Genomic DNA, 27,828 nt, shown 5'->3' on the forward strand with positions numbered 1-27,828 from the left:
CACGGAAAGAAGGGATCACTTAGACTGGGGTGCCAAGCCAGCCACTGTGGTCCGAAACGGAAGGTTTGCACATACTAGAAGGGATGCGAAGACAAACACTGGCCCAATGCTTGTGCGTACATGTTCCTTGCATGGGAAAGTGTGTGCGTGCATGCACACACACACACACACATCCCTCCTGCAATGCGAGCAAGCACCCGGTGTGGTCCCCAAGGCGCACACACCTAGGCATTGCCTCCCACTGAGAAAGGCCCCACGGAGAACGTCGCTCCGACTTTTCTGCAGCCCAGGAGGCCGGAGCACAAGCAACGCCAAAGGCATTTCTCGACGAGGGTCTAACGCACGTGCCGATGGCAAGAGGGGGCCGGTGGCTTGGGCTCGGGAGAGCTGCACGGACGGCATGGAGTCTGCCTCAGCCTTCCCCGGCTGCAAACGCGGCCCTTCCTCCCCAGAGAGCTGCTCCTGGCGCTCAGGGGACACTCCTTCAGTGCCCAAGGCGGCCACTTGGCCACACCAAGCCGCCTTCTGTGCACGTGCACACACTAGTATCAACTCACAAAGACCAGAACAGCTGAGGGGACGCGCTTTAAGAAGGAAAACAGGCGGACTTCTAAAACGTCCAAAGCCCAGGCCCTGGACATGGGGGTTTCTCTCCATCACCACCATCTGCCACTCACCGTCCGGACTCGTGATCAGCTTCGGGGCACATGGGACACACTGTCCACTCTCGAGAGCAAAGAATGTGTTGGTTCTGCATGTGCGGGGCAGGCCTTGTGTGCAGCATCCAGGTGGAGAAAGCGCCCAGAGCCAGGTGAGGAAGCAGGCCGCCAAAGGCAGCATTTCTCCGAAGGTCTTCCGCTCTGCTACGGCATTCCTCTCCCCAGGGAAGGAAATCCAGACAGCCGCGGAAAAGCGGGACGGGCGACCTGTGTGTACAGGCGGGCGCGCCATGGCAACCGAGCACAGGTGTGGCTTTTATGCGAAGCAGCTCCACCTGCTGGGAACCCCGGTGAATTCTGGGACATCCCTTAGAATCTGGACATCACGATGCATCAGGGTTTTGAGGTGCACCCTGTGAGCCTCGGAACCACCATGCCGGGCCCACGTGCTGTCAGACAGCGGAGAACCCCCTCGCCCGAGGATTAAAGCAGAGCCCCCCCGAACTCCGGCAGGTGCCAGGCCAGAATGGCTGGCTGGGGCTCTCTGGGTTTGAGAAAATGGCATAAAAGAACGTGCCATAATCTCATGTTACACTTCTATACTACCCAATAGCTGAAGTTCCGTGGGGGGTTCCCCTCAGTTCAGAACAGAACATAAAATACACTATAAATCACAGTATAACAGAGAAGCACAAGCAAAGCAAAACCTAGCAGCCACCCCAAGATTTAAAATACACCAAAGGAGTGGAAGTAACAGAAAGCCAAACGTTCCTGGGAAAATAGGCAGTTTTCACCCACCACCAGAAAAAGCACCACACTGGCGTCAGGTCCGCCTCTCTGGGAAGCTTGTGCCACACGAATTCAGGTGCCACAGCAGAAAAGGCCCCGTTCGGCGGCCACTCACCTCACATCCTTGGGCAGGGGCTCCTGGAAGGCGGCCACGGAGGACGATGCCAAGGCCTCCGGATAACGCATTGACTGCTTCCGTGTCACACACGGCCAGACTGGCTACAAAAAAGGAGTTCCTTTTACTCTGTTAGTGACCGTTCCACCTGCCACCGTGGCAAGGACGGGCCACAACTCCACCACCACCCTCGGGTGCAGGTACAAATGGATTGCTCCTTCCGCAGCACCTGGTTGTTGCATCCCACGCACTGGTGTGCGGTTCTGCTAAGTGCACAGAGCTGCATTTAGAGCATTTTGCTCCTGTTCTTCGGCCAGAGAGGCGTCCAGAGAGGGCAGGAGGTGCTGGCCCACTTCTACAAGTGTGTCTGACACAAGCCACACCAGACAACTCGGGGCAGCCTTGGAACCAGGGGGACGGCAGATGATGAACGGTTCTGCTACGGAGCTCGTATTTGTTCTCCATCCCAGTAAGGCCCAGGTCCATTCCGCCACTGCAGACGAAGAGGAACTGGGGGCGGCTGGATGGGCAGAAGATTTCATTTCCACTCTGCTACAGGTCTTTCTCCAAAAGAGGAAGCACCCCTGCAGCTATACAAAAGCTTCGGGCTCCCTATGAAATGGCACCCCAGAAAAATCCAGGACGCCGGCTCCCGTGCGCAGCAGAGGTTGCTTTGCTACCCTGGGACTCCAGTCACAAGTCTGCTCAGCTCCATGGCCACTTCCACGCTGTCACAACCTGAGACCGCGAAAACTGGCCCAGCAAAGCTAAATACGCTTAAATAAAGGGCTCCTATTTAAGGCTCAGCCTGGCCCTCTCTGCGTTGGAGCAACACAGAGACAGCTCCCTGCCTTCTAGCTTCCCGTGGGGCTGAGGCATACTGATCTGTCTTCCCCGTGAAATCGGCGCTGCTCGGATCTCTGCGAAGTTCTAACCTCTGGCAATTCCCTGACACGCCAGTGACAACGTCACACACGCCACAAAGCCCCTGCTGCTATAGTACATACACTGCATTGACAGGACGGACGCTGCTGCTGCTGTGAGATCCGCGATGAAATGCACGGAAGAGAGACTGGATTTGCTTCGGGTTACAAACAACGTTTTATTTCCGTTTCCCCCATCCGTTCATAAATCAGGTCTTGAAATGCTCTCGAATACATGAGTTAAAAACAACAATATTCCACAAAAGATACGAAAGCTGAGCTGTCTCGGTACAACACAGCAGTCACACAATCACACCCAAAATATCAGAGGGTCGCAGCACATCACATCCAAAAGAACAGAATGTGGGAAAAGATAGCTCGTTATATAAACAGAAATAGAGCAGTTTGAAATGCCATGAAACCCAGTTAGCTGTTATACGAGAGAATACACTGGAACCATTTGGCTTACAACAGCATCATATGGGAATCCAGAGATATTTCCGGAAGAAAGGAAAGGTTCTTCACAACTCGGTATTTCTAGTGTCAGAAGAGACCCAGAGGGAGGGGGAAGAGGCACGAAAAAGATAAGGCAGGTTCATTAAGTCGCACATGATGAAAACTCAACAGTGGGAGGACAAAGGATTGGCTATGCAGGTGTCCCAGTTGCATTTCCAGACAACAGAATGGCTTCTCATTGGAAGCACAAAGAAAAATTCCATGTTAGTCAGTGCCCCGCAATCCCAAATAAAAGCCAGTCTTCCAGTTTAGTCTCCTTGAAGAGGGACCAAGTAACACCCAGCCTCATGCAGATCTTTGCATATTTAAGCATCCCCCTCAGAACGGAAATGGCTTTTCTTCGTCACACGGGGCTCACATTCGTCAAACACCCCACCCCCACGGAGGTTCAACAGCGTAATTAGGAGATCAAGATTCACATTTGCGATTTTTACAAGAGCCCTGGAGAGGTTAAGGTAGAAAAAGCCACTTGACAATATGCATAGAAGGAGATTAATACAGCCCTGCTAAACTTCACCGGACGGATAATTGTTCAGCAAATGTTTCGCACAACATGCCTTGAGTTTGCCAAGGCCTTCAGGAGTCAGTGGAGAAAGCGGGAGAAAGCAGCTTGAGATGGATGGCCATTGTCCAAAAGGATGGATTCCCACCCTACCCAGTGGTGGGAATTACGGCATTGTGCCCACTGCAAGGCAACCGCACAAATCAAAAGGCAGTCCAGAGGTTTCTGTGGGAACACACTTCTTGAACGCTTGCAACAGTGCGCAAAATTGATGCAAAGCTGTCGTGGAAGATTTGTGTTACCTCTTCACCATGGCAAAAATGGAACAGCGACCTTAAAAAGTCAAGAGTGGTCCCTACTTTAGGCAGAAATAAATGATGTGCAATTGGAATACACAGTCTAAACCAAATATGTATATTTCAGCTTAAATCTGGAGATATGAAGGACTGAGAAAATTTTTTAAAAAGTGGGAATAACTTCAAAAATAGGAAAAAAGATCCCATAATTTTTGGAAAACTGGGAAAACAGTTTTCCCCGCAACTGTTTATGGGAATCTCTCTAGGTTTTTCCCCAAGCTTTCACATCTGCATGCTGAACAAAGTTTTAACAGAACCAAAACTGATGCGGAGGCAGAGCACAGTAACAGACACGACATCGCCCAGCATTGGCTATATCAAGATATGGCCAAATAATGCAAGATTGTGGAAAGCTGATTTCTAGTGTCACAAAGTCAGGGCTAAATACACGGACTTATTGCAGCTGCGAAGGAAGCCGACTCTTTCTTTCATGTGCCCCGACAACCGAGACCGCGAGCCTTGTTCCAATCCAAAATGCCCGTTAGAGCACAAGTGGTCACAAGTCAGAGACGGCGGGAAAGACGCCCCAGAGCATGCGAGTCATTATTGCCAAACATTCCCTTCTTTTCGAGACTGCAAGGAGGTCTGGAGAGTTTCCAGGAAACGGCAAAAGCAGCAGCTAGCCAAAGAGTGTGCATCGCGGGGGTACGCACCGGCAGCGCTGCGCAGGGACGTGGTGCAGGGGAGCCAGGCAGCCGCTTCAGATTCAGTAGACGGTCACCGCCCTCTTGCCCATTCTGCCTCTGACGGGTCGAGAGAGGGTTTTTTTTAAATAAAAGGACATCAGCGGCACAAGGGCGACCTTTGTGGCCTTCTGCAACCCTGCAGATGGGCCTGACGACAACTCACAACTTTCCCAGGCAACACGGCCAACAGCTTCCCCCTGCCTCCCCAGAAACTGTGCTAGCTGGAGCCGATAGGAATGGTAGTCCAGCCCCTCTGGAGTGTGCCAAGCTGGGGACCGCTGTTCAGTAAACTGCAGATCCAGCCCCCTATGGGCTGCTCCCCTTCCTCTGACATCCCTTAACCCTTTAGAGAGGATTTGGGGGTGGGGGGAGGGGAGGAAACCTTGCAATCCTCCTTCCTTCTCCCTTCACCCCACCCCAAGTCGAACTGGCTCTGCAGTGGCCTCGGGAAGCAAGAAATCTGGCCAGAGAAAGGCCCCTTGGGAAGCGTGGAAGGGCGGGGGGGGGGGGGGGGGGGGGACCAGGCTAGTGGATGCCTGGCTGGCCGCTGAGCTGCAGGGCACGGGCTTGGCTCACAGCAGCTGGCTTCCAGGCCACACACTGGAACTTGGGAGGGCAGCCGAAATGCAGCGCTGCAGTTGCTCAGGTCGCCCTTGGGATTGCCGACTTTGCAGCTCCTCTCATTCTCTCCCCCAGTGGCTTCTCAAGGGAAGAAGATCCAGAAAGGACCCTGCATGTTTCCGAGAGCAAGATTTCGCTTCCTTGGTCAAATATGGGGCAGCTGGTGCCTTGAACAGCACTGCATCTGCGCAGCCCTCCAAGCCATATGCAGATGCCCGAGTTTTCCTTGCAGCGGCCCTTGCTAACAAGGGCAGCTCACGTGGGGCGCCTTCCCAGCCCGGGGGGGGGGGCAGGGAGGGGGGTTGGGCTCCAAACAGAGCAAGAATGAAGCACCTGCGAATCCTTCACCTGCAAAGATAGAGGTCACCTGCTCCCCAAACCTGCTCTCTTGGCGCCCTCTACTGGCCACAGAGAAAACTGCAGGGGCATGAAACGGCCTGCAAGCAGACAGAAGGTGCAGTCTAGCTAGCCTCAGGCCTTCCAGATGTGCTGGCCCACTCTTCCACACATCTGGCGGGCAAGAGGCTGGGGCAAAGCTGCCAGAGGTGCTGCAAGCAAGCAAGCAAGATGCGGGCTGAATGATCCCTGCACTGGACCAGAAACCGGCTTCAGTCAACCAAGCCATGCTTCCGCAGGGTGAGGCGCCCCTGTAAGTTTGGGGTCTCTGCCCAAGCCCTTCAGGGCCTCGGCGTCTCCTGCTGGATCTTCCAGTGTGTCAGAAGAATGCGCTCCCAGAGAGGTTCACCTGGCACTGAGCTTTTCTTCTCAGCGCCAGGTGAAAACCTTTTTATTTGAACGCTGTTTTAGAATTAGTGGATTTAAAAGTTAACAGTTGCTTTTTTTTTATTTAATTTTATCTGATTGTATTTTGCCTTACTATTTATTATTCCTATTTATTGTTACTATCTATCGATTGTTTTTATCGTTCTTAGCTTTTATTGTTGCAAGCCGTCCTGAGATGTTGTTGTAAAGGACGGCAAATAAATGCTTCAAATAAATAAATAAAAATACACTCAGCACATCACCGAGTCCTCAGACGAGCATTAAGGATGCAGTGCCCTGGAGCACCTTTGCAAGGGGTGTTGTGGCAGGAGGCAAGGAGAATAGCGCCACCCTGTCGGTCAGACTCGTCCAAAGACATGGCCAGAGGGGTTTTGCTTTCGTTTTAATGGCTACGTGAACTTCTGCACAGGAGAACACACAGAGCAACCTTCTCCAGCTGGCACAAGCCAAAGCACATTTCGGTGACAGCACCAGGACGACAGACTGCTGCTCCAGTCTTTCCCAAACTTGAGAAGCTGCACCGCCCAAGCAACTCGCTGCAGATTTTGCCTCGGGCACTGCAAAAGCTCCAAACTATTGGCACACGCAGCAGAGAAACGAGATGCGACAACGTTCTCATGGGTTCCTCCAGGATCTTTCTTCCCCGGACCACGTGGGAAAACAGGACCCTTCCAAAAGTGGCAAGCGCCTCTCCTGAGAGCTTTCTCGGAGCCCATCTCTGTAGCACACAAGAGAGCAGCACCAGGCAAGCGTTTTCTGGCTGCGTCAGAACCTTCTGCAGATGGAAAGGACTCGGCCAAACGGCTGCGGGATGTTCTGCAGCTGGGCCTCAGCAGCTGCTGTTGGCTCGCCAGTCTCCAAAGACACGCCGGCTCCGCGGCCCCGTTCCTGCCAGCCTACAAAATATATTTCCTTCCCCACAAGGAAAATGTGCATCAGGTCCTTCCGCCTACAGAAGCCCTCCTTCCTCCTGCATCAGTGGCTCTCCAGAGTAATGCTGGCAACCGTTCTGGCAGCGCTTCCCCGTTCTCCTGTCCTGCATCCTGTGGGTGCGCCTCCTTTGAGGCTGTGGAGCTTGGCAGCTGTTGCGAAAAATGTGTGGCGGCAATGCCTGGGGAGACAGACAGACGGGCCCCCTCCGGATCCTTCCAGCTGGAGGACTCCGTTTCCGCCCAACAGACAGAGGGTCCCTGCAGCTCGTCCGTTCGTGGGAAAAGGCGCAAGGGGGGCAGAAGAGGGTGGGGGTCTTTTGGCTGGAGGGGCTCTGGTAGCTACGGGCTGCACAGCAGAGTTCTGTGTCATCCGATGAGCATGCAGGTTGATCGGGGGTCTGTGGGTCTGGCGGGGAGTTCTTTTTAAGCCCCTCCTGGGCTTCAGGTAGTGTCAGGCGGGGTTTTGTACACTTTTCACTGTGCCGGCTTCCTCTCCGGATTTCCTGGTTGCAGCAGGAGGGCCGGGCGCTACTCAGCAGCCATCTGCTCAATGTGGGTGCTAAGCAGCTTGTACTGCTCTGCAGAGGAGAGAGATCGTGAGAGTGAGGCTGCTGGGGATGATGGGACAGGCCAGCTTGGTGGCGGCAGCAGGGAGAAAGCGCCTTTCTCCAAGGAAGCGGGAAACGCCTCCGCCCCAAGGAAAGGGTTAGGGGTACCTCTAGGACAGCGGCAAAGGTGAATCGTGTCACCCGCTGTTACGTTTTTCTCACCAGGGCCTCGCATCCGCATGTTCCAACACAAGCGCTAAAACGGGCTGGGCTGCCTGTACGTAAAATGAACTGGCTGGGGATGCTGGGAGTTGTAGTCCAATGCATCCGGAGGAGATGAGGGTGGAGATGTCAGACAGACATTTCTGGCCCTCTCTCACCATGCTCAGAGCTGTGTTTCATCTAAGCAAAACCGCCCAACGTCCGCGTCAATCTAGACTGGAGAAAAAGCTGCCCCGCACCCCAGCGGCGATATCTTGCGGGCTTCGCCGCCACCAGATGCGGCCTCAGTGGGCATTCAAGGGGCCTCTGAGAAATGGGTGGGTGAGACAGTCGAGCCTCGCAGCAGCAACAACCCTGAGAGGTAGGCTGGACTGAGTCTTGCGCCTGCTGGCTTCAGAAAGCTTTCCCAGAAAGCCCGAACGTGCAGAACACATACTTAGCCTGGACTCTGCGTCCACATTTTGCTTCGGCCGTCATTTGCGGACAGAAGCGTTGGCTAACAGCTGCTCTCAGATGGCCCGTGCTGCAGGCGGCACCCCTTGCATTTGGGGTCCATGCCTCCCCACCCCACCAGCCCGAACATGCAGCTCCCCTCCCCTCCCTTTTCCTCCCCTCACCGCACCCAGCGGGAGCTGCAACCGGCTTCAGGAAACACGCCGGCAGCCTGGCGCAGGGGGCCTTACCTTCGTCCAGGTTGCCGATCACCGCTTGCTTCTTCAAGAAGTCATTGCAAAGCTTCTTGTTCAGCCCGAAGGCCAGCATGTTATGGGTGAAAGTGCTGCAGAGGTGGGGGGGGGGGGAGAGCAAAGAACATTTGAGGCGGGGGGGAAGCAGTGTTGCTTTGCTCTCAGAGACACCCCAGCTCAGTCCCCAGCGGAAAAACCGGGCCAGGGGCTGTGCTGCGGAAGACCCCTCCTTGCCCAAGAGCCCAAGTGCAGGTGCTGAACGGGCAGGAAGGCGGGCGGGCTGGCCTGACCTAACGCGGGGAGAGCTTGGCAAATCCGCGGGGCCGACAGCCAGGCAAGCCAGAACTTGCCCCGGATGCCCAAAGGGCAGAACCGCCCTGCTCTGGGCACATCATGGGAAGGCAAAGTCCCTGCAGAAGGACCACCGAGCCAGGGAAAGCCCGAGGCAGGAGAAAAGGAAGACCCAAGACGAGATGGCCAGGACTTGTAAGAGCTGAGCAGGGCCGCCAAGGGCCCACGTCTAAAACTGCTGGATGGCACACAACAATCACAAAACGCATCGGTCACGTCTCACGGGCACAACTAGCGTGCTCCTTTTTAGACACATTAACAACAACGTTGTTCAGTCGCAAAGTCGTGCCTGACCCCTCGCGACCCCATGGACAATGTTCCTCCAGGCCTTCCTGTCCTCCACCATCTCCCAGAGTCCACCCAAGCTCACGCCAACTGCCCCAGTGACCCCATCCAGCCACCTCATCCTCTGCCGCCCCCTCCTTCTTTTGCCATCTATTGTTCCCAGCATCAGGCTCTTCTCCAGGGAGTCCTTCCTTCTCATCAGGTGGCCAAAGTATTTGAGTTTCATCTTCAGGATCTGGCCTTCTAAAGAGCAGTCGGGGTTGATCTCCTCTAGGACTCACTGGTTTGATCACCTTGCGGTCCAAGGGACTCGCAGGAGTCTCCTCCAGCACCACAATTCAAAGGCCTCAATCCTTTGGCGCTCAGCCTTCCTTATGGTCCAGCTTTCACAGCCATACATTGCAACTGGGAAAACCATCGCCTTGACTATACGCACTTTTGTCGGCAGGGTGATGTCTCTGCTTTTTAGTATGCTGTCTAGATTTGCCATAGCTTTCCTCCCCAGGAGCAAGCGCCTTTTAATTTCTTGGCTGCAGACCCCGTCTGCGGTGATCTTGGAGCCCAAGAAAATAAAATCTATCACTACCCACATTTCTTCCCCATCTATTTGCCAGGAAGTGAGAGGACAACCACAACAAGCAACATTTAAAAGCCAGAAGCATTTCAGTGCTGGAAGCATTAATAGCAGGGTCTCCAACCTGATGCCCACGCTGAAGGAGGGGAGGGGGAGGGGGAGGGGAAGGGGCCTCTGGGCAGCATTGCTGCTCCGGCACTTACCCCAGCTGCCCAAAGGTTATATTCTCATTAAACCGAAGACTGTCGTCTCTTTCCTCTTGGGTCATGTGGCACCATTTTTCCCTGCAAATGCGGAAACAGATCTTGTAACGTGAAATTAAGAAGTGACCAGCACATGCCCCGGCGGCTTATCAGCATCTGCCCAGACTGAGAGAACTGAGGCGAGGGAGGAGGAAATGCCTCTCACCCCACACCCCGCCCCGTATCGGTGACGAAGCCATGAGTGAAACGCTTGGCCGAGTCAATGAGGTCTTCCTGTTGCCCATTTCAAACCAGAGCTGCGATTCCTGAAGTCAGAACAGTGCTGCAGCTTTTGCAAAAAAACGTAAAACCTCCCTTTCGTGTGGGGCATCTTTTAAACTTAAGCATCTCCCTTTCCTGTCTGCACTTGGGTCAGTTTGCATTTTGCCCCTCCTTCACCTGCCCAAAGTAGGGGCACAGCTATTCAGCCCCACTTTCCGTCACAGGAGACATTCTTATACCCACGTCTAGAACCTACATTTCATTTGCTCCGCAGCTGCAGGAAAACGGGGAGGGAAACACACCGCAAAGGGGTGTGAGGATGGAGGGCAGAGACGCACTTGTGAATCCTTAGCTTGAACTGAAAGCCTGCCCAGACCTTGCCTCCATGAAAGTTTTGTTTTTACATTTAAGCTATGCACCCCATTTAACACCCTGGAATGTTGCTGGGTTTGCCTGCTTGCACACTGACTCTGCCAGGCAGGATGCACTGTGCCCATTTGACAGAAGGGAAGGACTAAGGCTTTGAGCCGCCGCAATCCTGCATGTGCTTGGAAGGAAAAAGGCACGTTCGTCCCAGAATCCCTCCGGCCGGCAAGGTGGGCGGAGGTTTGCTGGGAACTGCAGAGCCTTTTTCGGTCTGCACACACGCTGGATCGCACACTAAGGCCGCCGAGCAGGAGTTGCATTCAAGTAGCTATCCTAGGTCACGATTTTCAGAGGAAAGTCTAAAAACGTTTTCAAGGAGGGAAAATAGGAAGCAGGCACTGGCTCAGAGTGAGCCCTGGTTAACCTGCTGCCCTTCACGGGGCGGAGGAATTTTGAGGCCTGCAAGATGGGCTTTTTGCTGAACCAGAGGGGTTTAGTGCTTCCCTCCCTAGGGGACCCCCCCCCCAAAACTCCCCATGGCAAGCAAACAGCTGTTCTGGACTAGCTGAGCTCTTTTCAGAAGTGCCCGAGAGAAGATTAGTAAAAACATGCCAAGTCAGAAATCAAGGACAGGGCCAGTTCTGGCTTCCTCCGGCCCAGGGCCCTCAAGCCAAGCTGGGGAGCCCGCAGAGGGGGTCTTGGAGTCCAGCGTGAGCAACGCGCAGCTATCGGAGATGGACGGAGCGCTGGAGAAGCACCCAGCCAGCTGGCCGGGGTGCCTGGAAAGCCCATTCCCAGGAGCCTCGACCATGTCTGCTAGCAGGCGCTTAATGAGCCGGTGGAGCAGTGGAAGAGGAAGTCCACGGGTGCCGGGAACAAGGTCGGCCCTAATCAGAACGGTGGCCGAGATCTCCTCCCGCCCCGACTTCCCTCTGGCGGCGTTGTTTGTTCCACTTCTTAAATCCTTCCTGTCCAGGTTTCCCACCCTTCAGGCTCTATTTCTCCCAGGGCTGCCGAGCATCCTCCATCCGAAGGAGCTGAGGTGGAGAACGGAGCCGTGGCGATTCCTCCTCCTCCACCTCTGCTCCCCTGCTCAGCTGCATCGTGTCTGGAGAGGAGACCCCGTCACAGTCAAGGTCACCTCGCTGCCCCTCGGATCCCGGGACCGTTGCTGGAAGGCAGCTAAGGAGCAGCGCCGGTGAGTGCATCCGGCACGGCAATCTTCCGTTCTGCAGAGCCTGTGCAGAGCCCGGGGATCAAGACTGCCAGGCCGGGGCTCCGGAGACCCGGGTTCTAGTCCTGACTCAGCCATGAAGCGCCTGGGGGCCAGTCGCAGGCTTGCAGCCTGATGCATCTCACGTGCATGTTGTGAGGATAAAATGGACTGTGTGAGCCCCCATGGCTTCCTTGCAGGAAGAAAAACCACGAAAAGAGGCAACAATTCCTGGTGGGGCTTCAAAAAGGTTCGCCAGGCTGCATGCTTCCAGACTCACACTGGGATACTCACTGGACTCCATTATGCAATGTGCATCGACAGTAAGCAGAATTGGGGCTTGGGAAAAATATGTGCTCAGGCCCCTTCTGGAGCATACAGAAGCATACGCTCCCCCATCAAAGCCATAACAACCTGATAAAAAGCACTGCAAGCAGAAAGCCAGCTCATCAGGGAAGGCTAAATGAGAGGCACACACCCCTTCTCTGTCACATCGGTTTTCTAAGTGCAGGGTCCTTTCTGAGCAAGGCTCAGCATGAGGAAACCCCACCTCCCGCCACTAGCAAACCAGGCAGGGATTCCACGATCGACCGGTGTTGCCACAGATCCACCCCTGAAAGCTTCTCCCCTTTGGCAAAATAAAAAACAATAGAGGAAGAAGCTGGGTGAAATGGTCAAGAGAAGGAACAGAAAAAAAGCTGGGGAAAGGGAGAGCAAGAGGAGGAGGAAGTCGATGGGAGAGAAGCGGCAGCAAAAGAAAACAGCAGAACACAACGGAAATGGGGGAATGGCGCCTCGAAGACGGAGAGGAGCCCCATGCGATGGAACAGGTGGAGGCAGGGGTTCCTGGAAGGGCCCCGAGGAGGGCCCCCAAATTGCTCTCGGCATAGGATGCGCCAAGAAGGGGCTGCTCGTATTTTCGCCTCCCAGCTGGGCCACAGAGGCCGAGGGGCGTCCCCGGACCCGGACGATTTCCGGCTGGCCTGGACGCTTAGCTGCCCGCGATTCGGCTCTCTCCTGCACAGGTGGGCAAGGCTACGCACTGCGACTGCCTTCCGCATCCTTGAGCAGTTGTGCACTTGCTCCCTGCGATTGTATCCCAGCAAAGGGCCGCAAATTCCATTGCTGCGAAGGCGGGAGGGGGATGTGCCCAAGAGCAGGGAGGGCCAGGCAGGACATGACACAGAGCAGGTATTGCAGCTCAGGTGGTGGAGGAGGAATGTGGGGGCGGGGAGGACACTTCAGCTCCAGCAGCGTCCTGCAGAGGCACGGGAAGCGAGCGGCAACGCAGGGGCACTCAAAGTGAAGCTCTTGCACCCACAACTCCTTTGCAGATCGGAAGGCGCTTGTATCCAAACCCTTGCCTCAGTTGCCAACATGGAAAATAGCGAGGGAACCCTCTTACTCCCTGCAAAGGCTGAAATGCCAAACGCACCGATTTGCATCACTAATCCAGTGGTAGGAATTCAGCTGCTGCTTTTCCCGGCTTAGGGGACGGCACTCGCCCCCTGCGTGGGCTTCTTTTGCAACAGCATCAAAAGGCGCCTGGAAGGATGATTTCGTCCTCCTGGCTTCACCTGCCCGGGTCTTTGGCCTGGGCAAAGAGGGGTTTTCAAGGTTCTTGAAGCAATGCAAAGCCTGCCAAAATTGCACACAAGAGAAGCGTGAAATGTGCAGCAACGCCTCCCGCAAAACAGCTTTTACTGTTGACTCAACTCAACGCAACACATCCAAGGGATCTGCAAGGAGCAGATCGCAGGCACAGAAAGACGTGCCAAGCGCGTTCCTAAGGGGCGGGCAGTAGAGAAGGGGCACCATTTCCATTGTCTGGCTCCCGTCTCGCTGTGCAGGCAAGGGCGGCAGGAGTTCCTGGGCCGGGTTGCTCCTCTTCTCTAGCACAGGGGCAGCAAAGCGGTCCCGACCTAAGGGCTGACCTCAGTTCTGGAGCAGCTGGGACAGAAGGGGTGGTGGGTCCCACCAAAGGCAGCGGGGCAGTGAATGACCAGATGACCCAAAACGTCAGCGTGTTTTAGCTTAAAGCTCTCAAGGCTACTAAGTCTCAGGGGCAACGCAGCCTCTTAGAATGGGGGGAAACTAGGCAAAAGCCAGGAAGCCACCAAAAGAGGACGTGAAAGGGGGCAAGGCCTACTGGGAGTCCCACAGGCCCAGACTGGGAGCCAGATGAGCAGAATTTGGCCCGTGGAACTGAAGTTCAACCTCCCCTGCTTCAGAAGGATCTCCAGCCCTCGGCTGAACAACGCAGCTGGCCAAGTTTTGGATCCAAACCGAGCCAGCGGCAAAACCGTGCAGAAAAAGTAAATGCAGACAGACACACCTTGTTTCTTCTTCCTCTCCAGTATTCCCGCTGGAGCGGCAGCAGAAAGGACCCACGGAAGGTTACATGTTAAGGACATGCAAGAAGGATGGATGGAGAGAAAGGAAGTGTGGAAGGATTGACCAGAGAGAGAGAGGGAGAGGGAGAGAAGAAAAAGATTACAGATGTCAAGAAAGAGAAGAGAGAAATCAGTTTTCTGACCCGCCTGTTCCCACAAAGCATCTATGAGAGTGGAAAGAAAGGGGAACTTTCCCTTACCCGAAGCTCCAGCCCACTGGTCCCCCCCAACTCTGATGTTGCTGCTGATGCTTGTTTTTGTCAACCCCTCTTTCTAGCACCCACAAAGAGCTGAGCTGAGTTGCCACACCCTGGCTGCTACGATCCAGCCAGCCCTCTGTCGATTTGGCACGGGGATACACTCCAGTCCAGTCATTTTGAAACGCAGGAGACAGCAGGAAAAGCAAGCACTGACACGTAAAATGAGGGGAGCTCTTCCCCCACGTGCGCCCCGTCCCCCCTCCAGCTTCCCGAGGCAGAATAAGGCCAAAACAGGCGACGCAAAGCCACGCTGCCTACCTGGTGGTGGGGGACCGTTTCCGCCGCTCACAATGGACTGCGTCGAAGAACGCGGCATTCCAAAACCTCAAGGTGTGCCTGCAAAATGGGGAAGGGAGGGAGGTTCATCGCCAGCCTGCAGCCCCAGTTCAGTCTGGAGACCCTCCTGGAAGCCACCCGCGAGCGCCGTGCAGGGCCACAGCACAGACGGAGCGTGCCAGCACATCTTTACGTCGGCTCCTGCAGCTGGCATTAAGCCTCAGGAGAGAGGGTGTCCACCTCTGAGAGCAGGGCGAGTCCTTCATGAGGCCCACCGAAAGACGGAGCAAGCAGGCCGAGGCCAGGGAAGAGGCACGGCAGCGATGGGAACAGCCAGGGAGGGCCCACAGGCCCGAGGCTCAGCTAAAGGGGCCAGGAGGGCCTTGTCCTCCCGACCTCCAGGGGCTGCCCAGGAAGACAACCAGCTGAAGACCACAAGGCCTTACCAAATGGGCTGCTGTTTCAGGTGCATATACAGATAAATCTTCTCCCCCGATTTTTCTTCCTCCTCCTCTGGACTGTACAAGGAGACTGGAAAGGGAAGAAACGCATCGTTGGGTCACCCAGCTGTGCTCCTTCCCACGCTCTCTGCCTTTGGAAGCCGAGGAAAAGCACACCGAGCACAGAGACGGACAGTGCTGCTCACCTGACTTCTGGATTCTCTGTTTTGACTTGTCCTCAGCGTCCCTAAAGACAAATGAACGAACAAACAGGTCCTGCTTGGTCAAGCAGACGAGGGACCCAAATGCCACTTGAAAGCAGTGGGTCTCCAACGCCAGCATATTGCAGATGCAAACCTTTCCTTAGCAGAAGCAGGGGAAAGAGCAAATACTTTAGAGTCAGCAGTAAGGGACCCCTGGGGAACGCCAAACGGGGACCCCCGGTGTGCCCCCTGCTCTGGATCTGCTCTCGGCCTTCTGCACAATGGCATTTCAGGTCCTGAACACGGATCTTGTGTTTTCCCTTAATTTTCCCTTCTCCAGGCTAAACCGCACAGCTCTTTCCACCGCTCCTCACAGGTTCTGCTCTGCACGATAGTTCCAGAAAGGGACTCACTCATTTTTCTTGGCCGTGGGACTCTTCAGTTTGCTCTCAAAGCTTCCGAAGAAGCCCTTCATGTTCTCTGTCTTCGCGGAGGTGTTCTTCAGGAGCCGTTCGGCAATGTCCTTCTTCTCGGCCAGCCAGCTGTTTGCGGACTTCAGGTAGGAGTCGATGCTTCCGGTGGCCTTCTCCTTGGCCTCTAAGGGCAGCGCCAGGGGCCTGCCTATCGGAAGGCAACACCACCAGTGAAAAAGGAGGCAGAAGGCTTGGCTCAGCCTTTACACTCGACCAAGGCCCGGCTTATTTTCCTCGAGGCAGAACCTGGCTTGTTTTCTTGCTCTTTCCAAATACGAAAAGCAAATTGGCAGCCCTCTGGCTTAGAGAGCCGCACAGGAAGATAGGGAGCAGATCTGGCTGATGTGTTTGGAAATGACCTACAGGGAGTGACCATTCAACAGGCTCACTGGCTCCCACCTGGGACAGTATGTTGTCTTGTTCCAAGCCTGGTTCCAATTTTTGCAAATTTGGAAATTCTGCTCTTCTGCAGAAAGGAAAACTCACTGTCCTGGGGTGATCCTATCCAAGATACTATCTGACTGAGGTTTTTGGTACTGCAACATGGTAGGCAAGTCATGAGTGGAGCTGGCTGCAGCCAGGGGTCAGACTAGATGGCCTGGGAGACCCCCTCTCACTCGCTCTGTTTCTAATATTGTTCTAAGCTCAGAACAAAGCGCAGCTCTTATTCGGCACCCTCAAAACATGCTTGTTAAGGGCAAGGAGCAGCAAAGCAAACAGGAGGTGAGGGTTTCGGCTGCTCCGACATTCTTCCTGCCACAGTTCCTGCTCCCAGAAAATTCCTCTCAGGAAGATGCTCCGGGCAGGACACCCTGCTTTGCTGAAGGCCAGCAGCTCGCCCCGATGTTTCCAACCGCACGGGGCACGGAGAAGAGGCACCTGGTGCGAGGGACCCGGGGCTTACCAATGTAGTAGAAAGTGAAGCACATGGTCATCAGGTTCTTGGCGGGGCTGAAATCGTCCATCTGGTAACACCTGGAAAGCGGAGGAGTTGAGGACGCGAGAGACGCTGAACACAGGCGCAGCACAGGGCCGCCGGCCCGCAGCCCATGCACCAAACCTGGGCTGCCCTGCGCCCGCTCCAATTCTGCCCTCAGCCCCACCCCCATGGGGCCGCAGCCTGCAGAACCTCTGAGCATGGGGTCTGTCCCGTGGGCTGGAAGGGGTCACGCTCCCCTGAGCTAGCGCTGCCCCTGGCGTGCAGGCCCCACCGGCGACAAGCAGCAGGCGTGGAAAGTCACTGCAAAGCCAGGCGCTCCGTCGGGGGCCTCTCCCTCCTCCGGACGGGCCCCCGAGCGCAGAGGCGCCTATCCGTCCGACCAGGCGAGGGGCCCCGGGAACACGGCTTTGCTCAGGCCAGCCGCTGGCCAAGAAGGCCTGCCGGGGGGGCGGGGGGTGAGCCTCCACAGCAGCCTTCCTCAGCCACAGGCCCTGCGGAGCGTCTGGGGGGCAAGTCCCAGTACTGCTGAGGCCGGGGATGATGGGAGTTCTACTTTGCAGCAACTGGCTGAGGAAGGGGGCTTTAAGGACATCATATCTGTGTGCAGGAGGTATCTGACCCCTGTGCCAAAGGCACCAGGCCCCTCCCAGGGTCCAAGGAAAGCCGGCTTGGAGGCAAAGGACCTTCCCACCCCAGTCGTGGGCTGTGCCAGTTCGGGGAGACAAAAGGCAGCCCCACTGCCTCCAAGGGGCCACGAACAGGGCCGCCCTTCCAGCCCAAGGGGGTAAATGCAGGTGTGGGGAAGCTGCTGGCGTGGGGGGGCCGCATCCCAGCGATGGGCAAAGGTGATGGCAAACACGGCGGCCCAAGCACCCGCTTGCCTGGGGGAGGCAGGCAGGGCAAAGGGACGGGGTGGGCCGCCAAGCGGAGCCAGGAGGGGGCGCCAAGGGCCCCCAGGGGCCCACCCCCGTCTCCACTTGTACGCACACGTACCCAACAGGATGCCCCGCACACTCCGTAGGCCTTCTGCCTGGAGAGGACTGAGGCTTAAAGGTGCGGCTCCCGCTAGGTCCCCATTCCCACACCCGGCCTTACTTACTCGAACAGGACCACCGCGAAGGACTGCACCAGGCGGTAGAAGGTTTGCTCCGACACGCACTTGGAGTTGCAGCGCTGCAAGGACACGTGGGCAGGAGACCCGTCAGGCCGTTCCCAGATGAGCCTGAAAGAGCCGTCTGCTGCGGAGCGAAGTCGGCCCCCCTGCTCTCCCGTCGGGCACCCCAGGCCGAGAGCGGCGGCCGCCCCAGGCAGCTCCCATTCAGGCTGTCTGATTTCCTGCGCCCTTCCCCCCATGGTGGACACACAGTTTTTGGCTAAGTATCTGCGCAGCGCTATTTAAAAGGGGGGCGTCACTCCATTTTGGAACCCGCCCCATGGAGCCAGCTTTGCGACTGAGGCCAGGGCCAGCCAATCCGCCCCACACACAGCCGGGGGGCGGGGAGCGTAGCTCAGGGCCCACGAGAAAGGCCAGCCGACCAGCGCCGTGCACAGCCCTGCAATGGGAAGCGGGGAGGCAGCGGGGACAACGGCCGGCCACACAGCCCGGTGCGGAGAAGAGGAAGCAGCTCTGCCAGCGGGAAAATGCACGGCCAGTCGCTACGGAAAGAGCACCAGGGAGAGGGCAAACCCAGCTCTGGCTCGAGGGGGCAGTTTTCTCCTGAGCTTTACCCGACGGGCATGCAAAGGTGGGTGGGACACATCATTCCGTGGAGAAACACAAGAACGCACGGGTATTTTTCGTGTTCCCTACAATTCCCTGCGCATGCTGGCAGAGCTGCCTTCTCCAGGTTCATACAAGCAGTGAACCTCAAGACGTCTCAAGACGAGTCGGGGGAGCAGCCAGGAGAAAGAGGGCCCCCGAGAACACAACCCTGCGTCACCCGGCCCCGGCCCTCACCTGCGCGCTCACGTATCTGGCAAACCACTCCCTGCCTTTCGCGTTCTCCCCGCTGCACAGCTCCCCAAACTTGGCCTTCTCCTCTTGGTCGAATTCCTCTCTGGAACCACAAACACAAAAAGAACACAATCACCCCGGTGCATGAAGGTGTGTGCTGGTGTTGCGTGGCAGTTGGGCGGGCAAACTGGCAGGTCCCCAGGGTCCGTCCTGCCACAGGTGTGACCCACCAGGTGAGCTTGGCAGCATACCTCTTCTCTCAGTCTCACCCTCTCCCAGTAAGCAATACGGTTAAGAACAACAAGAATATTGTGTTGTTCAACACACACAGTTTGCCAGGCATTTCAGCAACACCACCGGGTGCCGTACAATGCCAAGAATCTGCCCCACGGAGCTCACTTGGAGTCTAATTTAGGAAACCGTCACTGCCGTGGCACAGATTGCGAAGACAGCGTCGGAATTCGAGATGTGCCCCGAGCTGGAGAGATGCGTCAAGATGCAAACTATTTCGGACACCATCAAGACATAGATGCTGATGCCTGGCACTGAAACACACGGCTGGCCCCTCAAGTTCTGTCCAGGAACTGAGCCCAAGACCTTCACCCTACGGACTGCACGCTTCCCCGCTGCACGATGGCCCTTCCCCGCGGTTTCACTAGCTCCAAACTGGGGCGGGGGAGCCCTGCCAAGGGCCAGCTGTGTGGTGAGTGGACACCTGCAGGGGAGTTGCTCCCCTTGCGTGAACATGGAGGAGCTGCGTGTGGACATGGGCCCCTCTGCTCGGAGAAGTGAATTCCAGGAGAAGGAGAGCCGTCGGAGGGTTCCTCTTTCTCCCGCCTCCCTCGCACCCGAGGCTTCGAGAAGAGCAGGTGCGATGTCTCCCCCTCAAGCTGGGAAGGACCTTCCACTCTGATCTGCCTGCCTCGAAACCGACTGAGGAAACAAGGCGACTCAACCACCCCCGTGGCTGAATTCTGAATGGCGAAGTGGAGATGCATCCCAGCTCTTTCCCTGCAATTCTCGCATTGGGCAAGCGACCGGCACCGATAAATCGTCCTTGCTCTGGCCTTCCCCTCTTTTTGCAGGTGGAATTTGAACCACCTCTCAGGGAAGGCTACCAAGGAGGAAATACCAGTCGCCCACAGAACATTCCCTCCCGGTCCGGAACCCAGGCCATGGGCAGAGAGGGAGATGTGAACCCACTTTCCCCGGTGTTGACCTCTAGCCGTGCTCCCTCGGCCCCCGGTGACTCACAGCAGAGCCACTTAATTTGATGGAATCCTTCCCATCGGTATCTGAGTCAAAAACAGGCCACTTCGGCCGAATCCTCCGCACGACAGAGCCCAGAAGCCTCCAAGCAGGAATCGCTGCGCCAAAAAAAGCAGCATGACTCAGCCGGGGAGAGACGGCTCTGCTCACGAGCGCTTCTGCTCCACTGGCGCGGCCAGGGAGGAAGGGGCTCGCCACTCCTCCGGGGGGAGGCTGGCCCACGGAGAGCAGCCCACGGCCTCACCACGCTGCTGTGACAACCGACAGCGAGCGATGGGGCGTTTAATTCCATGCAGGAATTCATCTGTTCCGTTCTCAGATGCTCGACTGCAAAAGGTTTTGCAGCTGTTTCAGTTGCTTGAATGTTACGATTGCTGTAACAACAGTAGCATCTCAGATCATCAAAATCTCAGGTGTACAAGGATATCTCTCATAGATAACCACAACCATGGAAATCAGAATGAAAAACCCGTGGGGTTCAGTCCCTGTATGAGGCCAAAAGCATGCGAATGTTTCTGAGCTCTCCAGAACTTCTGCCTGGCAAGTTGGTCGAAACAGCAGGGGGAGGGAGAGAACGGTCTGCATAAGCCAAGTGCCCTTAGGATGCGGTGGAGGAGGAGGCACAGAAATCTCCCCATTTCTGTGCCCCCAAGGACAGGGGTGCAGAACTCCAAGGCGGGGGCCCAGTCTGGTCCTCCAAGGACCCCCAGATGGCTTGGCCTCTTTTCCCCAGCTCCATCCTCCAACCATTCTCTGCGGTGTGGCCCCAAGTCCTTCTCAGAGGCCAGATTTGTTCCTTGGGCCAGCGGGGACTTTGTGCGCAGGACCACAGGGGCCACGGAGGCGCCCACCCTGCTCGACCCTCCCTTCCGAAAACGCAGCTCGCAGCTGCTTCTGCAAACTGCCTCCATCTGCAGCCTGCCCGGCAGGTCTCTCAGCCTCATCTTTCAAACGAGCTGCTCCAGAGGAAAGGCTCGCTGTGGGACTGCAAGAGAAACCTTGCAGGCGGCAGGCGCTCCGCCACCAGAGCAGAGCGGCGCCTCCTCGCCTCACCGCCGCGGCCCCGTCAGGCCCAGTCACGTCTCTTCAGCTGCGGAGAAGCCAGCCCGAGATCGGCGCATGCCTCTGGCGGCCGGGGTCACGCAGCTGGCAGCACGCGGACTCGGAAACCAGCCTCCCCTCGCTCGCCCTCTGCGAGAGCCCGTCGCCTTCTGCCGCTGGGAAATCCGGACCAGGCCCCCGGCGGGTTTGGGGCAAGGAAAAGGGGCCCCGCTCCGGCCGGTGTGGACCGCTGGGTTTTGTGGGGCTGTTCCCAGGCGCAGCCCCGAAACAGCAAAAGGAAATGGGGTGGGGGGATGGGGGGGACGGACACACGCCACTTCCCGCTGCACCCATGCTAGCAGCCTGCCCCCAAAGGGAGCGAGAGTCCCCCAGGCAGAGCAAGGAGAAGGGGAGATGGCTTTGGGGTGGGGGCAAGCGACCGAGCCACGGAGGGGGAAGCCCAGCGTGGGGACGGCGATTCTTCGTCCGTCGGCGAGGTCGCCGGAGCCATGTTCAAATTCCCCTGGGACTGCGGCCAAGCATGCAGCAGCCGCTTTGCTGGACTGGGCCAGGTGCCTGTCCTTCTCGTAGACAAGGCCCCATTCACTTTCAGGGGCTTTATCTGGAGAAAGCCACGGCTAAGGGGTAGTCCGTGCTGAAAGACCCGGGTGCAAGCCCAGCCTCTCCGGGCAGGGCAAGAAAAGGGAACTGCCTCCAGTTCCGGAGAGACTTTGCTGTGCATCCAGTCCTGTCGATGGGTAACATGAAAAAGCAGATTAAAAAGAGATGCTGAATTAAAACCTGACAAAAATAAATGAAAACATGTGAGTGAGTGAGAGATGCAGAGCGACACAAAGCTCTGACCTGTGTCCGGATCCTCTCCCTGCGACCAGGCTGCCTCCCCAAGGCAGAAAAACGGCCCTTGGGGAAGGGGGGGCATTCTGGGGAGTGGGTGGAGGGGGCAGCGGCCCGGCCTCCTTCCCTCCCGGTCTGCCGTGCCACAGCCAGGGGGCCGAAGCCAGCCACGCAGCTGGCCGGGAAGGCAGAGGCCCGGGGAAGCCGCGACTGCCACCCTCCGCCACCCTCTGGCCTGCCCCCTGAAAGCGAGGCGCCCCTGGGACAGATGCAGAAGGGGGTGCAGCGCCCACGCCCGTGCCCACGGGCCCGCTCACCCGCCGGCGAAGATCTTCTCCACATACTGCCGGATGAACTCGCGCTGCTGCGCCGTCGCCTCGTCCTTGGCCGACTCCGTGCTCTGGTTGGACGAGTAGGACTCCGAGGAGGAGCGGCGGCGGCTGTTCCAGCTGTGGTGGGTGGGCGAGTCCGTCGTGTCGTTCTCGCTGTCGGCGGACTCCGTGGCATCGCTCTCCTCCGCCACGGGGGCCCCGCCGTCCTTCAGGGGGCCCAGCAACCCGTTGCTGCTGGCGGCAAGAGGAGCCGTGGGGGCGGAGTCGGAGGTGTCCGTCATGGACGGCTCGGAGTCAAAGTCAATGAGGTTGCCCACCGGGACGTCAACGGCCTCCATGGCTCCAGGAAAGGCGAGGGAAGAACACCATGCGCGGAGAGCCGGGGCGCGTCCCTCAGATCCCTGTTTGGGAGACACAGAGGCCGTGAGAAGGTGCGTAATGCCAAGGGACTGGTCTGTTTCTCACCAAGCATCGTTCTGTCCCAGTCTCTCCAGGCATCTGCAAAAAAAGCCACACAGAGACCGACTTGTTATAAATAATGATCTGTGTAACACCAGAGTATTTCAGGAGCCAGATGTGTGCTCACTATCCCAGAAGGGCAGCCGGGGTACCTGCAGCATCTTTTTCCAGAGGAGCCTCCACAGAACTACCTGCTGATATAATGCCCACATGGTGGGCATGTCGTGAGCGGAGCCGGGGGTCAGACTAGATGGCCCGGGAGACCCATTCTGACCCGCTCTGTTTCTATGTGAAGTCCTCACTCAGTCGCAACACAGGAGGTGGGTTTTCGCCTTCCTATTTAGTAGTCTCAGTTTTTCAGCTGCCAAAAGAATGCCAAGAATCCATTTTACTCTGACCGTTTGTTAATTTCCAAGAGGCAGATAAACAGTTTTAAGAGTAGCTATCCCACAGAATATTAAAGATCGCTCTAGTGCAAATGTATTGCCGCCACAGCCTGCTCCCAGACAGAACCGGGGACTGTAGAAACACCTATTTAAAGATGCAATAGCTGCTTTGCGCTGCCAAGAATCGGCTGAAAAAGACACTCACTTATTAAAGAGTCATCGCTCTGCCGAACAGACACAAAGCCAGGTTTTTGCTGAATCAGGAGCAACTGAAGATCCCCAGATGTGACAGGTAAATGCCAAAGCAGAGGGAGGCCAATCAAGCATTGTGTGGTGGCGGAAACGGTAAGTCAGAACGGCTCTCCCAGGCCATCTAGTCTGACCCCCGAATTCCCAAATATACTCACAAGTCTAAAGAGACCGGGGAGCCCAGCTTCACTCCAGTGCCGAATTCCATACCATGGCACAACTTCAGTTTAGTTTCAAATGCGAAGTTTCCAGTCCTTAAGGGCAATGCCTGGTGATATCTCAGCAGAAATTCAAATACGACTCCTGCCCAGACTGGTCCGTGAACACACAAATGAGAAGGCAGAATCTGGGAGGCCAGAATGGACCGCGGTGGCTCACCAAAGTCGGGAGGGACACATTTTTATTGCTCAGTTATTTAAAACCCTCTGTCCCTGCAAGCAGAACACTCGCTGCAGCAGAGTTTGGCCTGGGAGAACACATCAAACCCCGAAACGACAAGATGAAAAACAGGGTTGTGTTTTATATGGGGGAGCACTGCAAAAAACCTCCCCCTTAGAATGGCTGCCAAGGGAAGCAGGCAGAGGCTCTACTGCACTTGAGCACGGTGGTGGTGGTGGGGGGGGGCCTGGGGAAGACGGCGGGACACGGACCCCCACCGGAATCTCAGCTTGACAGGCAAGCCCTTCCCAGAAGGTCTGGCACCAACGGGGCATTTGGCCACGTGGCAAATGCCATTACGGGAGGAGTTTCTTTTCGAAACCACCCTCTGGGGGCCAGCAAAATTATTGGCTTAATGCAGCCTGTCTGCGTCCATAAAACACTCAAGCGCAGCTTTTTAAAGATGGCCTCTCAGTAAGGAGCCATCGTTTTACTTGCCGTTTCTTGGTTTTGTTTTTCAAGGGGATAATTGCTGCTATATATTTCGATTTTTTTCAGGCACCCTCCCAAGGCAAGACAATGGTTCTCAAAGGAGCCACTGGCTGTGCTTTCAGAAAACCTTCCACTTCTCCAGGCAGTGCTCCCTAAATCTCTTGTGATTGATCAGTTCTTGGGTGGATCCCAAGCCCCGGAGGCATTCCGGCCCAAGAGATCCCTTCCAGGCTCAGGGCCTTGTGCTTTCCTCACCCTACAGACCCTTTTTGGACTTCAGCCTCCATGGGTTCCAGCCAACCTGGACCACAGCCGGGAACTCTGGGAGTTGTAGTCCAGGAGATCCAGGGGGAACCCGGCTGGGGAAGGCGACTGAAGATGACCAAGAAGTTCCATCAGCAACTGTTCACCACTCTGGCTGCAAAAAGCCTCCATAGTCGGGCGCAGTGTACCCACGCATGCCAGGAAGGAGAACTCTGCTCTGGACTTGCCAGAAGGCTGGTCTCATCCCCAGAGGCTGAGTGCCGGACTTTCCATCTTACAAAAGCAATCTTACAAACCTGCAAGATGCTGGGGCCTGGAATCCAGCCAATATCCAGGCCAGCCGCCAAGGACACCTTTCCATGGCCTGCGCTGGGTGGCCCAGCGCAGAAGGAGCCTTTGCAGACCCTGGCAGCACCAGGGAGAGCCAGTGCGGCGCAGCTGGAGAGGCAGTGTGGTGTAGTGGTTAAGAGCATGGGACTGGGACTCAGGTGATCCGAGTTTGAATCCCCACTCAGCTGTGGAGCCACCTGGGTGAATTTGGGCCAGTCATAGGCTCTCGGCCCAACCTACCTCACAGGGCTGTTGTTGCTGTGGGGATAAGATGGAGGAGGAGAATGATGTCAGCTGCCTTGAGCCCTTTGTAGGAAAAAGGCAGGATATAAATCGACAAATAAATAAATAAAATAAATAAATAGACCGTTGCCTTCTTAGGTCCCAAAATGGAACTGCCCCCCGTTCCAGGACAGGTGCAGGTCCCCTCTGGAAACACAGGCGCTGTGGTTTTCGCGTCCTTGGACTACGTCTCCCATCATTTCCAGCCAGCAGGGCCAATGGCTGCCCAAAGGAAACTCTGGTTCAAAAGGCTTTGGACGTCACCGCCCGGTGTCTGGACTTCTCGTCAGGTTGGTACCAACAAGGCAAAATCAGAAGTGACTTATTCCTAAATGGAAACCGATGTCACCTGCTGGAAGAACAAATTGGCCCCAAGCAAGAAGACTTCAATATCAGTACTCCAAGGACCACATGCCCCTGCAAGCATCTCTCATAGCAGAAGAAGAAAGCCTGGTCTACACCTGAGACAAAATTAGACAATTTCGTCCTCTCAACCATGTTCAGACTTTATCACCTCAAACTGCTGGAAGGAAGTGGGAAAATCACATTTTTAATAATCCCAGGTAACAGCAAAGTAAAAATAAACCAGCAGGCAGAGAGACTGAAAATGGGGCAGAAGATTTGGAGCTGGGCTTCTGGGCTTGCGTCACTTGCAGGAAATCTTCAACATGGAAGGAAAGCGTTCAGAAATGGCCCGCCCCACAGCCAGTTCGCCCCATGGGGAGACCACTGGCGGTGCATCACCATGCTGGGCCTTCAGAGATGCTGCTCATCCCAAAGGGAGGACCCCAAAGCCCCCATCATCACAGAAGCACCAGCATGGCCAGCAGAAAGGCTGACGGAGGGGCAAGTCCAGAAGTGGAAAAAATGCTCCAAAAGATCCAAAGGAGGTGTTTCTGTACAGCCTCAGAAAGCTGCGTTTCACCTCCCTGCTTCCGCTTTCTCGGTCGAGACTCCATGGGCATATGGGCACGAGCCAAAACATTAACGGATCCTCTTTCCAGCATCCATCCATCCATCTCCTGTTGCCTTCTCCAACTTGAAACCTGGTGTCCCCCAGATGTGGCAGGGTAGGGGATCATGGGAGTTGAGATCAAATAACTGTGAAGGGCAGGGAGTCGGGAAAACAGTTCTATTGGATACTGAAGTTTTGGCTGATCAGGGGAGCGTCTCTCTCTCTCTCTCTCTCTCTCTCTCTCTCTCTCTCTCTCTCTCTCTCTCACACACACACACACACACACACACACACACACACACAGCCTCTCTCTGAGAAGCTAACATTATTCCCCTCCCCAGTCAAAAGCAGCACATTATTTTCCCAGCTGGACTCCGGACTCTTCCTCCCTCTGCCTGGCAGGCCCGCCATTCCCCCTTTCTCTGCAACGTGCCCTCATTACCAATAATTACACCCCTTTGCCTGAAAGGCGAGAGCAAGCGGCAAAGACACCTGCAGCCGCTCGTGTCAGGACCCTGTGATTTGCTCTTGACGAGATGAGCTTTCCGGGCCCTCCTTCAACATGCAAAGCTGCGAGGAGGATGAATCCAGCCGTTTCCACAGGGGATGGAAGGGATGCACGTCAAACCCACTGACTCCCCGCACCCCCGCTGACCCCAGAAAGCGGCGCTTGCACGCCCAACGCACCCCCAGGCTCCCCTCCCTTGGGCAGCTCACACGCTCGACTGCAGGGCAGGAAAACAGAAGCCCCCCCCCCCCCGCTTTGTACAGTGCAAGGAGGGACAAGAGGCCCGCCCCGAAGGTGCAGTGGGGCAGCCCAGCCTTCTGCTGACAGCGGGCACTTCAAGGACCCTAAAAAATCAGCAGCCTCAAAGGGAGCGTGGCCAAAGGGCCAATGCACATCCAAAGGCAAAATGCAGAGCCAACGCATCCACGAGAAAGTTCCACCGAAGAGCAGAGTTCGCCAAAGAGAGAAAAACAAAGCAGTAGAGGATTTGAAGTGGTTGGAAGATCTGTTGTATATACTGAGCATTTCTTTTTTCTGAAACTCTCATACAGTGTCGAAAGATAGAAAGATGGGTTGTATTTCTATAGATTCCCTTGGCAACTTCGTTGATTTTCGCTTGCTTTGTTCATTTTAGTTTGTTCTCTTTCGCATTTTTTGGGAATTTGCTTATGTTAAGAAAATATAAAAAATAAAAACAAAGAAAGAAAGCTCAACTGAAGATAGTACATAAAGGAGAGAAACCGGGACTGAAGGATGGAGAAAGTAGAGAAGCCATGAATAATTATGAATACCCACATATACTACAGGAGGAGATTCCTTACAGCAGTTCTTTTATATTGGTTTGTTTTCCTTTACATCAAAGGGACCAGTAGTGGAGAGAGAAACGGGTGCAAGAGTAGCAAAAACAGCAACGCACATGAAAGGGAAGGACCTTCACCCAGGCACAAACTTTGTGGATCATCGCATCTCACAAACTGGACTCCAGTGCCTGCAATTTTGTGCCAAAATAAATCCTGGGCCCATCTTTAGGGTACCACAAGATTCCTTCTGCTTCCTTAACCCTGAAGAGTTGGGTACCAAGACAATTTATTCAACTAGCAAAAAGCAGACAACTCCTGCAAAAGGCTCCTTGCAATGCTTAACATGCAAAATCATGAAAGTTATTCCGCTTTTCTTTAATCTTCCTGCACATGGCTTTGCGCTCCGCAGTTTACACCGCATGAAACGCACACCGGGCACGTGTCACGGAGCCAAGCACCTTGGCTGTGTTAGGACTTAAAAGAGAACACACCGCCCCCCCCCCGTCACCCCACACAAAAGCTGCACACAGGTAGGACAAGTGTACCTGCTCGCCTTCAGCAAAGATGAACGGGAGAGAGCGGCACGCGCGGAGAGGGACGGCCTGCCGACCACGGCGGGGGGAGCTTTCAGCACCGCTCTGCGAGACGCCGGGCGCTCCTCACTCACCCACACACCGCTGCCGTGTGGGGCACTTTGA

The 27,828-nt window shown here is 55.8% G+C and overlaps 1 protein-coding gene across 4 annotated transcripts in view; it reads right to left on the reverse strand.

The window, feature by feature from the left end:
* Nucleotides 1–2,640: 2,640 nt before the first annotated feature.
* The window catches only part of KIAA0513 (KIAA0513 ortholog), a 38,374-nt gene continuing 13,186 nt past the window's right edge, over nt 2,641–27,828 (reverse strand). For 2 of the 4 annotated variants that reach the window (XM_044427909.1, XM_044427912.1), the window contains exons 2-13: nt 22,013–22,428; nt 18,534–18,633; nt 17,676–17,749; nt 16,541–16,611; nt 15,577–15,784; nt 15,167–15,207; nt 14,967–15,051; nt 14,503–14,580; nt 13,927–13,956; nt 9,752–9,832; nt 8,336–8,430; nt 2,641–7,460 (exon numbers count right to left, since the gene is read on the reverse strand). In XM_044427909.1, coding sequence (XP_044283844.1) covers nt 7,411–7,460; nt 8,336–8,430; nt 9,752–9,832; nt 13,927–13,956; nt 14,503–14,580; nt 14,967–15,051; nt 15,167–15,207; nt 15,577–15,784; nt 16,541–16,611; nt 17,676–17,749; nt 18,534–18,633; nt 22,013–22,365 — 1,266 coding nt within the window. In that variant the 5' untranslated portion in view covers nt 22,366–22,428 and the 3' untranslated portion in view covers nt 2,641–7,410. Of the gene's footprint in view, nt 7,461–8,335; nt 8,431–9,751; nt 9,833–13,926; nt 13,957–14,502; nt 14,581–14,966; nt 15,052–15,166; nt 15,208–15,576; nt 15,785–16,540; nt 16,612–17,675; nt 17,750–18,533; nt 18,634–22,012; nt 22,526–27,828 lie in introns of all 4 variants that reach the window. The other 2 variants (XM_044427910.1, XM_044427913.1) reach the window with 2 other exon arrangements.

This window comes from Varanus komodoensis, unplaced genomic scaffold (assembly GCF_004798865.1).
Source record: "Varanus komodoensis strain SLA01 unplaced genomic scaffold, ASM479886v1 scaffold19, whole genome shotgun sequence".
Classification (NCBI taxonomy): Eukaryota; Metazoa; Chordata; class Lepidosauria; order Squamata; family Varanidae; genus Varanus; species Varanus komodoensis.